The 15,804-nt window shown below is 38.3% G+C and overlaps 1 protein-coding gene across 4 annotated transcripts in view; it reads right to left on the bottom strand.

Annotated features, from left to right (window-relative positions):
• exoc6 (exocyst complex component 6) overlaps window positions 1-15,804 on the bottom strand; it is a 76,746-nt gene that overhangs the window by 18,418 nt on the left and 42,524 nt on the right. For all 4 annotated transcript variants that reach the window (XM_061967135.2, XM_061967136.2, XM_061967138.1 and 1 more), the window contains 2 exons: window positions 10,393-10,534; window positions 4,669-4,742 (listed from right to left, as the gene is read on the bottom strand). In XM_061967135.2, coding sequence (XP_061823119.1) covers window positions 4,669-4,742; window positions 10,393-10,534 — 216 coding nt within the window. The remainder of the gene's footprint in view (window positions 1-4,668; window positions 4,743-10,392; window positions 10,535-15,804) is intronic.

The following is a 15,804-nucleotide window of genomic DNA, read 5'->3' as shown; positions in this document are numbered from 1 at the left end:
CGGACACTCTAACCACTAGGCCACTGAGTAGCTACGTCAGCCCGCACACAACGCCATGTACAGTAGACCCTTGGATAAGAACAACCTGGCATCGGCCATACCACTGTCGATGTGTTGCGGATAGGTCTTCCACCATGAATATGACCAAAATGACACGGACAAACAACGGGGTCGTGTGTCAAGATAAGATTCTGGAGTAGACCAGTCAGTTGCCATAACTTAATCCTATTGATAAGTATCTGTGAAGTGCAGCAGAATTATTCCTGAGAAGTAAGCAACTCTGGTGACCAATTACAAGAAAAATCTTACCTCTGCCTCTCAAGGGTATCGCCAGGCACCAAGTAGTAAATCATGCTACTGGCATAAACACTACTTCAAGGAATAGTAAAGGTTATTTTATTGAGCAGAAAATCTATATTAGGGTATATAGCTAAATAATACAACTCTGATCAACGATATTAACAGTTCACAGGTATAGGCATACAAAAAAACTCTTTAACATGCAGTATCTCCATATACTGTACATGTGGGCTTGTTTCTTTCAACATAATTCAAAAAAGAAAAAGTGTCAAAAAGCTATCTATTTCTTATCCAAAACAATAAGAAACATGCCCTATCAACCACTGTTTTTCAGCCAATACCATGAACCCTGCGACTAACATTCCCTCTTGTCAATTTGTCTGACAAGCAGCCCCAAAAGCAATGAGTTCAAAGTAATTTTGAGGGATTTTGTTGGGCAGGCTGAGTCATGAATTTGTAAACACTCTCTTGGATGAGATTGTGAGCATTAGGTTGATGTAGTTGCCAGCTGTCACTGAAGGCCAATGAATTTGTGTGCACCCTACAAAAGATCTGGAGTTGTCAAAACTAGCTCTAACTGGCAAAACACCTCTTTCTTGAAAAAGATGGGGTAAAGATTGAAAGAGTGGTATTGTGGATGGAAGTGTTTTCAAAGAATCCCTTTTGACAGAGGTCACCAAAAGGTACATTTAAGTTCAAATTGTAGTGGCAAGTTGTGATATAAACCCTTATCTGGATTGCTTTTAAAATACAATTACAACTTTGCAATTGATCCATTCAAGAGGAGTAAACACACATAGACCCACAAATAGACGATGGAGAAACAGACTCAAAAGACTAAGAAGAATGGGTTCACCTTGGTATATTTAAAAATTGATAACTATACAATACAACCGGTACAGGCCTCCAAAACCTTAGCTTACATTCTATTTTGATACACAGGTACGTATACTTGTAGAGCTATTAATTGTATCAATAAAGACAGTGTTGTATTAAAAAGTCAGCAAATAGAGTGACAGTTTTAGGATGACCGATGTATAACCTCAGCCTCAGCCGGGTGCTCAACATTTTTACCTTAGGCTAAGATTAACATGCGAGGTAAAGGACAAAAGGGTGCATTGGCACTTTTTGTATAATAAGCTCTATCAGAGGACACTATGCTGCAGTAGAGGACTAAACAGATTTAGTTAGGCCCACAGCTATTATGTATGACTGTAATGTAAAGAGGGGAGCCAATGGCTCAGAGTGTACAACTGCTTGTCCAATAACTGGATGGTTAAGGGAACCCCACTGCCTTCAGCCATCCTAGTCATGCTGCCTTTGTGTCCTTGGGCACTTGACCCACCTTGGTCAACAGTGTGTGACTATGGAGTGAATGACTAATGCATTAAACGTAAAGAGCTTTGGGTTGAGCACTATATACCGTATTTTTCGGACTATAAGTCGCAGTTTTTTTCATAGTTTGGCCGGGGGTGCGACTTATACTCAGGAGCGACTTATGTGTGAAATTATTAACATATTACCGTAAAATATAAAATAATATTATTTAGCTCATTCACGTAAGAGACTAGACGTTTCAGATTTCATCGGATTTAGCGATTAGGAGTGACAGATTGTTTGGTAAACGTATAGCATGTTTTATATGTTATAGTTATTTGAATGACTCTTACCATAACATGTTACGTTAACATACCAGGCACGTTCTCAGTTGGTTATTTATGCGTCATATAACGTACACTTATTCAGCCTGTTGTTCACTATTCTTTATTTATTTTAAATTGCCTTTCAAATGTCTATTCTTGGTGTTGGGTTTTATCAAATACATTTCCCCAAAAAATGCGACTTATATATATTTTTTTCCTTCTTTATTATGCATTTTCGGCAGGTGCGACTTATACTCCGGTGTGACTTATACTCCGAAAAATACGGTAACTACAATCTGTAAATTGGCCCTAGTGTGTGAATGTGAGTGTGAATGTTGTCTGTCTATCTGAGTTGGCCCTGTGATGAGGTGGCGACTTGTCCAGGGTGTACCCCGCCTTCCGCCCGAATGCAGCTGAGATAGGCTCCAGCACCCCCCGCGACCCCAACAGGGACAAGCGGTAGAAAATTGGATGGATGGATGGATGTTTATTATTATTATTATTATTATTATTAGCAGCAGCATAGAATCAAACATTTATCTGGTCTTTAATGTGTGTTTTAGTTTTGAGATTTTTGGAGGAATAATGTAATTTGAGATACAATTTTAATTATATATATATATATATATATATATATATATATATATATATATATATATATATATATATATATATATATATATATATATATATAAATATATATATATATATATACATTAAAAAATAAGGATTTTCCACAGTATATTCACTCTGGCCCTGAGAGGTTGTGACCTGGACTGAATGAACAGCCAAGCCTCCACCCCAGGCCTAGATTAACAGGTCAACCCAGATAGAAGTTAATGAGACCCAGCAACACTTTACATACCACTAGTGTTTACAAAAAAAGCAAGCCGGAGAGATGATGTCTGTAAGTGGGGGAATCAGTGTTTTCTTGAGCAGGTGAAAGCTAGGCCAGGGAAAAGTTGAAAAGGTCATAAAAAAGCAATACACTGAAGAAGGGTCCCAAAAAGCTAACCAAACTAGAATAAAGCCAGAAAATACAATAAATCTGCCGAAGTGAATATATAATTCATTCACAAATTATTTATATATATAAATATATATATAATCACTTTAGTTACCCATCATTATATATAATGATGTAATGATGGGTAACTAAAGTGATATGTGTAGTATGCAAGATAAATACAACAAAAAAACACAAATGCCTTTTACTTGGGGTGCTATGTGATCTCGCAAGATCAAAATGTGACGATATTTCTCGTTGAAGAGAAAAGCTGTCTCGCGTGTAACAGGACAGCCGCCTCTCAAGCAGCCGCCAGTGACCGATAGCCCAAAAGACCAAACCACACTGCTGGGACTGATGATGCATGCAACATGGAAGAGGTCGTGCATGAGGCAGGGCCAGAACCGCACACTAAGTGCTCTGTGCATAAAAAAACCTGGCGTCGACAAGTCCCCGCGCCACCCGCTCAAGCGGTCCAACAGTCTAACAGCAACCGCGGTGTTCATTTCCAGGCAAATGCTGTCACAATTGCCAACACACAAGTCAATCATGGACATCAAGACGGAATGGAAAAGCATTTTGGATAGGCTGGCTTGTTACCTCAAACATCCATCGTGACTCGTGATAGTGCTAAGAATAAGCCTAAATCTGGAGACCCTCTCTGTGGTGTAACTCTTCTGTTTGATCACACTTTTCCTTTCAGTGAAATATGTACAGGGATAAAATCAATCACACGGTTCAAACTGTTACTGTTGTTCTTTGCATTGTTGTATTTTCCTAAAAAAATTGCTGTAAACAAGAAGGGTTCAAAGTTTGGCCCGCAGGCCGCGTCTTAATTTTTATTGACCAGGGACATAACATAAAAATGAAATTCATTTATTATTAATGAGTTAGACTTCTATATATTACACTAATTTGCTTCAGGACAGCACGGTAGAAAAGGCTTAGTTCATGTGCCTCACAATAAGAAGGTCCTGGGTTTGATCCCCGGGCTCAGAGTCTTTCTGTGAAGAGTTTGCATGTTCTCCCCGGGTTCACCTGCTTCCTCCCACCTTTAAAGACATGCACCGAGGGATAGGATGATTGGCAACACTAAATTGGCCCTCGTGCTTGAATGTGAATGTGAATGTTGTCTGTCTGCGATGAGGTGGTGACTTGTCCAGGGTGTACCCCGCCTTACGCCCGAATGCAGCTGAGATAGGCTCCAGTCACCCCCGCGACCCCGAGCGGGACAAGCAGTAGAAAATTGATGGACTAATTTGCTTCATTGCATCTAAAGTAAAGCTTAAATAGCTTGTAATGCAGTACTATTTTTACCCATCTGTATTGCACAAAATGAATGTTAAGTGGTTCTGTTCTTTATTTAAGAATTGTATTTATTGGAGAATTAGCTGCCATAAAAATATTTTAGCTCAAAAGTTAAGCTGTTTTATTTTGCATTTTGTTCTTTTATTGCACTAAATATAAAACAAACCAATAAATTAAACCTTATTACCGAGTTGCGTACTGAACTGTGATGATGCCATACTGTTACACCCCTAGAATACATGCAAGAGCAGTGAGTTTCCAATTGAATAGACTTCCTTACGATAACAACAAACCAAATCAGATTAGGATGTTTACATGCTTTAAAAAAAAAAAATGGTTTGAATTGATTTAATGCAATAGTTAAGTTTTCTTTGCAGTGCATGTAAACATACTAAGAGAAGGACACCTTACCTGTCTTAAGTCGATAAAAGCCAATTGGAGTGTGTCTCCTTGGAAACCTGGGACCGGCTCTGAGCTGGCAAACACTGAGAAAAACAAACAAACATTAAAAATAACCATACCATTACCCTATCATATCATATCATATCATCATCTTCACCATCATAAGACTGTTACTATTTCAATTGAACAAAGACTTTGTTGTCTATTCATGGATCACACGCTTGTTGTACATTTTGCAATTCAGCTCCTTGTACATGAACAAAAAGTTGTCCAAAAAGTAGTGAAATATTGAACACGTAATTCAAAAATTAAAACATTAAGTTCAACTGTAGAGTTTCAGGTTCGTCCTGAAATTTCGACCCAAAATAAATATCCTAGACCAGTGGTCCCCAACCACTGGGCCGCGGCCCGTTACCGGTCCGCAGAAAAATTGAATAAATAAATACATATATTTTTTTGTATTTATTAAATCAACATAAAAAACACAATATATACATTATATATCAATACAGTCTGCAGGGATACAGTCTGTAAGCACACATGATTGTATTTCTTTATGAAAAAAAAAAATGAAACAATCCCCCCCCGGTCTGTGGGACAAATTTTCAAGCGTTGACCGGTCCGCAGCTACAAAAAGGTTGGGGACCACTGTCCTAGACGTTTTGTGAGTTGTCTATGTACTGAGTAGGTACACCTCAACAAAAAAACACACAAAAAAAACAAAAACTCATGAGTTCACTCAACAGAACAGCAACAGTGCAAAAATATCACCCATTTTAAAAATAATTTTGTTTATGAATACATCTCCTTTGTGACGGGCGCATGTCTGTGCGTGTGTAATAGACGCCAGTCAACTTCACGTAAAGGGCTGGCGATCCGGGACACCGCCTGTGTTTTAGCTCAACAGTAGTACACTGGTCTCTCAAGCAGGCGATGTGGGTTCAAGTATTGCACGTAGCAATATGAAAAAGAGAGAGTACATAATCGCTAGATGAAGCTGACAGCTATGAACACCAATTATTGCATTCTGCCGTCATGCTATGTTATGCTTTAAGGTGCGAGCATATACATTTGAGTTATTGGTTGCTGTTTTTTTTCCCCCAAACCTTGCCCGTGCAAAGGAGATGATTGGTAACTAAAATGATAGCGGACGACACCCACCGAATCGGAGAAACAAACCATTAAAAACATGTCCTCCTTTGTAGCAGCCCACTGCTCAGAAGCCAGCCTTTGCTCTATGCAGCCAAAAATGTCCAAATGACAAGACATTTATCCATAAAAATGTGGAGAAGTTGCTAATGGTCTGTTTGACGTGTTTCAATTCGTTAAGTCTTCTGATTCTACAAACTGGACGATCGAGCATTACCCTTCGTACATAAAAATATTATTCAGTATATGGCCAAAGCATATCACTTGCTGACAACTCTGACCTTCCGGTCCGTCACTTACAATAAGAATTCCTATTGTTACACGGCAGAGAAGAAGCTCGTAAGAAACACCTGCAGAAGTCTGCTCCCCAAGGTAAATGCTAAGAAAAACATTGCATTGTTTCATAAAACGACTTTAGTTGTTTGTAGTACATAGCATTTTATTGCTTTTTAAAACAATATTTAAATGGTAAATGGTCAGTAATTATATAGCGCTTTACTTTACTTGAAACGATACCCAAAGCACTTTATATTATACAAAACCCAAAACCAGTGAAGTTGGCACGTTGTGTAAATTTTAAATAAAAACAGAATACAATGATTCGCAAATCCTTTTTAACATACACTGCAAAGACAAGATAACTTTCGAACTGGTAAACTTTGTTATTTTTTGCAAATATTAGCTCATTTGGAATTTGATGCCTGCAACATGTTTCAAAAAAGCTGGCACACGTGGCAAAAAAGAAAGTTGAGGAATGCTCACCAAACACTTATTTAAAACATCCCACAGGTGAACAAGCTAATTGGGAACAGGTGGGTGCCATGATTATGTATAAAAGCAGCTTCCATGAAATGTAAAGTCATTCACAAACAAGGATGGGGCGAGGGTCATGAACAAATGCATGCGCATATTGTCGAACAGTTTAAGAACAACATTTATCTACGGAATTTAGGGATTTTACTATTTACGGTCCGTAATATCGTCAAAAGGTTCAGAGAATCTGGAGAAATCACTGCGCATTGAATGCCCGTGACCCTCTATCCCTCAGGCAGTACTGCATCAAAAACCGACATCCGTGTTTAAAGGATATCACCTACATGGGCTCAGGAACACTCCAGAAAACCACTGTCAGTAACTACAGTTTGTCGCTACATCTGTAAGTACAAGTTAAAACTCTACTATGCAAAGCAAAAGCCAATTATCAACAACACCCAGAAACGCCGCCGGCTTCGTTGGGATGGACTGATGCAAAGTGGAAAAGTGTTCTGTGGTCTGACGAGTCCACATTTCAAATTGTTTTTGGAAACTGTGGACGTTGTGTCCTCCGGACCAAAGAGGAAAAGAACCATCCGGACTGTTATAGGCGCAAAATTCAAAAGCCAGCATCTGTGATGGTATTGTTGTGTATTAGTGCACAAGGCATGGGTAACTTACACATCTGTGAAGGCACCATCAATGCTATAAAATACACACAGGTTTTGGAGCAACATATGTGCCATCCAAGCAACGTCTTTTTCAGGAACGCCCCTGCTTATTTCAGCAAGACAATGCCAAACCACATTCTGCACGTGTTACAACAGTGTGGCTTTGTGGCAAATGAGTGCGGGTACTAGACTGGCCTGCCGGTAGTCCACACCTGTCTCCCATTGAAAATATGTGACGCATTATGAAGCGTAAAATACGACAAAGGAGACCCCGGACTGTTGAACAACTTAAGCTGTACATCAAGCAAGAATGGGAAAGAATTCTACCTGAAACATTTCAGAAATTGGTCTCCTCAGTTCCCAAATGTTTACTGAGTGTTGTTAAAAGGAAAGGCTATGTAACACAGTGGTAAAAATGCCCCTGTGCCAACTTTTTTGTAATGTGTTGCTGCCATTAAATTCTAAGTTAATGATTATTTGCAAAAAAATATATAAGTTTCTTAGTTTGAACATTAAATATCTCGTCTTTGCAGTCTATTCAATTGAATAAAAGTTGAAAAGATTCATTGTCAATCATTGTATTCTGTTTTTATTTATAATTTACACAACATGCCAACTTCACTGGTTTTGGGTTTGTACATCACATTCACCCGTTCACACACACATTCACACACTGATGGCGGATGCTGCAATGCAAGACGCTAACCATGACCCAACGAGATTAAGGTGGGTGAAGTGTCTTGCCCAAGGACAACGACTGTGACGAGGATGGCAGAAGCTGGATACGAACCAGGAAACCTCAAGTTGCTGGCACAGCCGCTCAACCATCTCAGCCACGCCTCCTTTTATCATGTAGAACAGGGGTGTCCAAACATTTTGACTAGGGGTCCGCACTGGCCGACTGCATGTAAAGTAACAATATATATAATATACAATACACACGTATGTGTATAAATAATGGCTGTCAGACGATTAAAATATTTATTGCAATAATCGCAGATAGATATAATTTTTCGTCATTAATAAGTGTACCCTAGCCAGATCATTTTTAAAGTTTTTAATACCATGACTGGACAATTCATTTTCTTTATGAAATGTTTTTTTAAACATTATGCTTTTTGAAATCGCTCAACACGAAAAAGGATATGAACCCATTTTTAAAGAGAATCAAAAAAATACTTGCAGTGTGTTGGTGTCTTGCCAGATTTTCTATTTTTTAGGAATACAACATTTGTATTCCTGCTTTAGGAGCACTTACAATTAGAGGAGAGGGGCTACACTTCCATGTTAAGATAGCAGTTTCACGCATTAATAACGCAAAATGTGAATGGTTACGATCATGCTTTGATTGTCAAAGATGTAAGGTGATATTTTTTTCTACATGATTAAATGTTTATGATATTCTGTACTTTACATATTGTACAAGTTAGTAAGTTGTAGAAGTAGTTTATTTTGGACATGTTAGAAACAAAGCAAAATAAAAAAATAATGGGAAAAAAGGAAATTATATTGATAATATTACAGTAATGTACAGAAATATAAACACATTTCACAATGAAAAAAACATAAAAAATGAAAACAATACATACTGTATGTCTTTTTTCATATCCAAAAAGGAGTGGGAAGAAGTGACTAATTAATTACTTAATTACTCTGACCTCTTTTTTAAATAAATAAATAACTAGCTTTCCTATCATCATTATTATTATATACAATTATAAATTTAGCGGTCTTAATAAAATATATTATCAATAATCTTTTACCCACATTACTCACTTTACTATTTTTTTTGCTTTATATGTAATTTGTACTGTTTGTAGTTCCACACAAACTTTAAATTTCAATACTTTTAAAAGTATGAAACATGTATTTGTATATCCTGCCTTATAAATGACCCTTATGGCTTTCTTCTGCACGGTGATGAGTGGATATGGTGTGCTTATGTAATTATTGCCCAAAATTTCTGCACTGCAGGGCAAGTTAATGGAATTAATTTCTCTGCATGACAATGGTTTAACCTTATCTACCTATTTATTAATTAAAATGTAATATTCAGCCTGTTAAACGTTCTGTAATTGCGGACTCTTAATCAGAACAGGTTATAAAAGAATATACCATAGTGATGGTAATATTGTGTAGCAAACGGTAATTACCAGCTGTGGGCTGCAGAGTCATGCCTGCAATATTAAACCTAGTCTCAGTGGTAGCGAAGAAGAAGACGAGAATGTTCAAAGAGTCTTGACGGTAGGATGGTGTTCTTGGGATTAAAGGCCTCACCTTTTCTCCTCCAAACATATTGCTGGGTATTGTAGCCAAACAGCTCAATTTATGTTTGATCTGACCTTTCCTCCAGAAGGTCTTATCTTTGTCCATGTGATGTCAGATGAAACAAAAATTGAGCTGTTTGGCCACAATACCCAGCAATATATTTGGGGGGGAAAAGGTGAGGCCTATAATCTCAGGAACACCATACCTACCGTCAAGCATGGTGGTGGTAGTATTATGCTGCCAATGTAACTTGTGCTTTACAGAGAGTAAATGGGACAATGAAAAAGGAGGATTACCTACAAATTCTTCAGGACAACCTAAAATCATCAACCCGGATATTGGGTCTTGGGCGCAGTTGGGTGTTCTATCAGGACAATGACCCCAAACACATGTCAAAAGTGGTAAAGGAATGGCTAAATCAGGCTATAATTAAACTTTTAGAATGGCCTTCCCAAAGTCCTGATTTAAATGTGTGGACAATGCTGAAGAAACAAGTCCATGTCAGAAAACAAAGACATTTAGCTGAACTGCACCAATTTAGTCAAAAATTCAACCAGTAGCTTGCCAGAAGCTTGGATGGCTACCAAAAGCGCCTTATTGCAGTGAAACTTGCCAAGGGACATGTAAGCAAATATTAACATTGCTGTATGTATACTTTTGACCCAGCAGATTTGGTCACATTTTCAGTAGACCCATAATAAATTCATAAAAGAACCAAACTTCCTGAATGTTTTTTGTGACCAACAAGTATGTGCTTCAATCACTCTATCACAAAAAAATAAGAGTTGTAGAAATTATTGGAAACTCAAGACAGCCATGACATTATGTTCTTTACAAGTGTATGTAAACTTTTGACCAAGACTGTATAAACTGTACATTTCTTTTTACTCACATTCACATTGAATGACATCTAAGTTGAATTGCTGGATGGCCCCCATGCTGATCTGTTTCAGTTCGGTGTCCAGCAGCATCTGCATTAGTGATGTGGACAGATGCTTACAGGCTGACATACAAGCTGTCTGGGCCACTTTACCCTGCAGAGACAACAGTGGAAGGGAGAGAGAAGACCAAGCAGTGACAGAAAAAATAAGGATTGTGTAAGACAAGTGGACATGTGGTTTGGAGGGACAGTAAATTAGGACAGAAGGGCAGGATGAAAGTCCGTATGACGTCAAAGAGGTGAACATGAATAGCGAGAATAAATGACGTAGCATATTATTATGTTAGGAATTGGGATAGTTGCATGAAATAAAGGGAGTGAGGGTAAAAATTAAAAATAAATTAAAAGAAGAAAGAAACCATTGGTAAGAAGGGTCAATAGGTAAAGACAAAGAATAGAGAGAGACAGAAAAAAGGCAAAAGATGATTAAGAATTGTGACAATTGTCAATGATGCAAGTATTTTAAAACTTTCAAGAGATTAAAACATTTTACTGTCACATGCTCAGTAGGGAAACATGTTTCCCTATCAATAAAATTATTGAATGAATGCCAAACATAAGTCTAAGGATAACAATAAGTAAAACATTTATACAAAATAATACACAAATAAAAAGGCAATTTAAAGCAGAATGCTACAAAACAGTAGAATACAAACTGCAAAATATAACCACGCAGATAAATGCAACTGCAATGCAAATAAACAACTGCAAATGCTCTAACTGTAGCTGGACCACAGAGGATGGGTATTTAATTGGAAGAAGGCAATTACTGAAGAGAGGATAATATTTCAAAACGTACATGCATTGATTAACAATTTTAACTTTGATAATGATTTGCCTTGATATGACTGCTCGCTGTTGCCGCAAAAAAAGCTAAATATTATCTTTCTATCTGTGTGCTTTTAATTGTTTTACAGCTTTCTCTATTCCTTCCCAAACATATTAAGTAGTCTTATCAAACTTGCAAACCACGTGCTCTCTATCTCACCGCCCCTTTCTCAGCTAGCTAGCTGCTAAGCTAACAAAGCTAAGCGCGGCGAAGGTGGCTACGTGCTAGGGAATCTGCTGCCACACGTTGCGGCCACTTCTCCAAAGACAGCAAGAACTCGACTTCAGTATGGCTCCCTGCTCTTCGTGCACAGTTCTCATGGATAGGTTGGCCCTACTAGAGGACCGTGTCCGCCAACTAGAGCAGAGTAATCTCGTAACTTTAGACGCTGCGGACACATTTGCTAGAGTTAGCTGTAGCGAGCTGACTAGCCAAGCTTGTAGCATCCCTAAGCGACCTACAAGCCACAGTGAACCGGTTGAGACGCATAATAGATTTAGCCCTTTAGCTAGTCCTACACCCCAGTCTAAAGGGCACCACACCTTAGTCATAGGGGACCCCATTACCCGAAACATACAGCTTAGCAAATCAGTCATAATTAAGTGTATTCCCGGGGCCAGAGCACCTGACATTGAAGCTAATCTTAGGAAGCTAACTCGCAACAGGCCTAGTAAACACATACGACAGGCTAATCGCACCACTAGCTACTCAAACATAGTTGTACACGTTGGCTCCAATGACACTAGGATGAGACAGTCAGAAATAACCCAGAGGAACATAGCTAGGACTTGTAAAAAAAGATGTCCAGGCATCGAGTACATGTCTCTGGCCCCCTGCCTGCAAGAGGCAATGATGAGAGGTTTAGCAGATTAGTCTCGCTTAACAAGTAACTGGCTAGTTTTTGTAGATAACAGGGACTACCGTTTATTGATAATTGGGGCAAACCGGGCCTGCTGATGAGGGCGCCATGACTCCACCTAGGAACATAGATTACTGGCTGAGTCACACTTGACTAATTACACAAGAGCAAGCTCGGACACAGGCAATTACAGTGTCTGTTAGTCCGGGTGAAGAGTCAGGTCAGCTGGAACTAACCAGCGCCAGGCTGGAAAATTCCTGCACACATAGCATTTCTCGTAGAATAATACACAATAATACAGTTTTTTCTGTAGTCACTGTGCCAGTGGGGAGTGATTGTGACTGTGCCCCACATCTGCGGTCCCCTCCAAGGTTTCTCATTACGCTCATTGGATTTAGTTTTTTCTTGCCCTGATGTGAAAACTGAGCCGAGGATGTTGTCGTGGCTTGTGCAGCCCTTTGAGACACTTGTGATTAAGGGCAATATAAATAAACTTTGATTGATTGATTGTGTGAGAAAATGGAAATGATATTGTAGCCCTCTATGACCACAAATACATGTACTTGCACAACACAGCAGAAACAAAACCACTGTTGTAATACCAATAAGGATTATACTGTAATTGAGATGTAATAATGTTACAGCTAACCAACATTTTAAAGCACTCGCAGAAGTAGCTATGGCTGCTGGATGCTAACCAGCCATCATGATACGCGAACGCAGCTACTGCAATCTTGTGGAGTTACTCAAAAATGGCGTTGCCTACAACCACAGTTGTTACTGGTAAAAAAAAAATGTCTCACTTGGTCGTAATAAGAACAGCAGTTATTTATTTTCTTGGTAGATGAAGCACCCAGCAGAGACTGTGGTTGATTGAATAGAGGCGTTCATTGGATAATTTACAGTATGTGATTAATAGGAATGTTGCAAAACATTCCACGCATACATATTCCTTTAAGGTGGTGAAACTCATTTGTGTATCAGGTTGCAGAGTGAGTGAAGGAGACAATCAGGATTTTAATGGGAGCCAGCTCGGCAAGGCAAGAGGGGGATTACAGTTTGTGTCGTAGAGATTGACTAGATGGTTGAGGAATGCATTTTGGCTGAGAGAAGCGTCAAAGATGACATTAAAGCGTGTGGTGGAGTAAGAGAATTGTTCGATATCCTGCCCACCTTCCCCTGTTGAAAGCCATGGACATATTATCATCTGATGGCAGGAAGCCGAATTACCAAGTGAACGCAGACCAATTGCCTGGATTCGCAGTATAAAAGAGGTCTTCTATCTATGTAATATTTATTGAACTTACATTACTTTAAAAATGTCTCTGCTTAATCCAAGAGTAGCCAGTACATCGGTGGGATTTCCCCTCCCTTTCCCTGGCCAACACTCACGCTGAGTACTCGAGCCAAAGTTCATTGGTTGTCCCATAACTTTTTCTTTAGCTGTTTAACTGCCAGTTCTCTGATTTTGTGAATTTTTCTTCTTTTTGGACTCATTCTGAATATTTATTTTGTGCAAAGTTACTGTTGTGATTAATTTTCACGAGGACACTAACCAATTGAACGAAATAAATGACACGTCATTTGTAGAAACACAAATGTGCCCGGTAAGCGGGCTTACTGTGGGTTTGACTGCTGGATTAGTTTGCCATTTTGTTTTTATCAAGAATTGTATCAGTTATTGTTATAAAATCTGTATGGCGGTCGCATTACTTTCTCTCATAATAGTCAGACGTACCGTGGCCCAGACATGGCACGATTGGCCTAGTGTGAGTATGCCCCAAATCACCCTGCATATGCACTGACACCCAATGCGAACGTGTTGTAAATTCATTGAAATTCTTATTCTCGTCAATAATTAACGGTAACAGCCACTTTGCAAAACATAAATAAAGAGAACCCTAAATAGCCCACAAAGTCAAAGCACACAAGCACAAGTACAGGTGCACAACATAATGTGTAGTAGGGTTGTACAATATACCGGTACTAGTAAAGTACCACGATACTAATGAATCATAACCGGTACTATACCATCTCTGAAAAGTAACGGTTCCCCTTTTTTTTTTTAATTAAAGGGAATGATGACGCGCTGTGGTCAATGTTGTGACATTGACGGTTTTACGAGCAGAGGAGCATGTTCGGCAGCGCATAATCACGGAGTACTTACAAGCAGACACAGTGTGTAGACAGAAAAGGGAGAATGGACGCATTTTGGCTTAAAAACTAACAATAAAGGTGAAGCTATAACACTAAAACACAGCTCTACAAGAGGTGTTTTAAACCTGGCTCACTAGCTAGCGAGCGGCTTATGTCCATCCGCAGTCTGCAGTGTTTTAGCTACTTCTAAATCACTAATCCTCGCTTCCATGGCAACACATAAAGTATGTTTCTTACAAGTACCATCCCTGCAGGACTAGGAATAGCTAAACATGCTTCACTACACACCGTAGGAGGATACAACAGCTCACTGGCATCACCGCAAATTGCGCTTCTCAATGTAAACAAGACCATGGGTGGATCAACACCTGACACTGTAATGATACCAAGTACAAGAGCGTATCTAGTCGATACTACAATGATTACATCTATATTTTTTCCTTTTTAAAAAAAATTAATATCATGTTTCTAAACTCAGGAAATATGTCCCTGGACCCATGGGAACTTTAAATATGACCAATGTATGATCCTGTAACCACTTGGTATCAGATTGATACCCAAACTTGTGGTATCATCCAAAAGTAATGTAAAGCATTCAAACAACAGAAGAGTAAGTGTTTATAACATTTTAGCAGAAGTGCAGATAGAACATGATAAACAGAATGTAAGCAAATATTAACAGTAAATGAACAAGTAGATATATAATAAATTTTCTACTGCTTGTCCATCACAATTTTGACACAATAAATGAATAAGAAATGAGACAATATGTTACTACATACGTCAGCAACCAAATTAGGAGCCTTTGTTTGCTTACTACTAAAAGACAAATTAAAATAGAATAGAATAGAATATATCTTTATTGTCATTGTACATTGTACAACAAAATTGTAAGCAAAACTAATTTGATAATAGATTAAAATTGTCTAGTATGTTCACCATTTTATTGAAGGACAAAATTGTTCTTCGATTGCAATAAGAAACATGTATATTGGACAGTAAGATTGTTGGTTAAAATAAAGCCAATAATGCCTTTTTTTTGTGATCCCTTTTATTTAGAAAAGTATCTAAATACATTTTACCAAAATATTGGTATCGGGACAACCCTGATGTGTAGCTTAGTTAATGTGATTGTTCCATCGATCAATTAAAAATAACTGCCACATTTTACAATATCAACAAACAGAACAAAAAATTGTTTTGTACTATGAAGAATGTCAAACTGAAGCAAAGACGACTGCAGTGCAATGCTTGTGCAAAACAGTGGGGCACAAGGAAGGGAGGCTGCACACTTGGGCTGCATGATTTAAAAAAAAAAAAACCTAATTGCGATTTTTCTCACCAAACTTGTGATTGGATTTGTGATTTTTATATTTTATACATATAAATGCATAAACGTACGAATGAAGAAGTCTAATATTACTTTTAGACTGTCAATCAACATATTCTTGTCTCAAGGTGCCACACAGAACAATATGCAAAATGTTCGGTCAAAAATAATTGGCTATATGCAGACAGA

The sequence above is a fragment of the Nerophis lumbriciformis genome, linkage group LG11 (assembly GCF_033978685.3).
Source record: "Nerophis lumbriciformis linkage group LG11, RoL_Nlum_v2.1, whole genome shotgun sequence".
Classification (NCBI taxonomy): domain Eukaryota; kingdom Metazoa; phylum Chordata; class Actinopteri; order Syngnathiformes; family Syngnathidae; genus Nerophis; species Nerophis lumbriciformis.
This window is presented reverse-complemented; position numbering and strand designations above follow the sequence as displayed.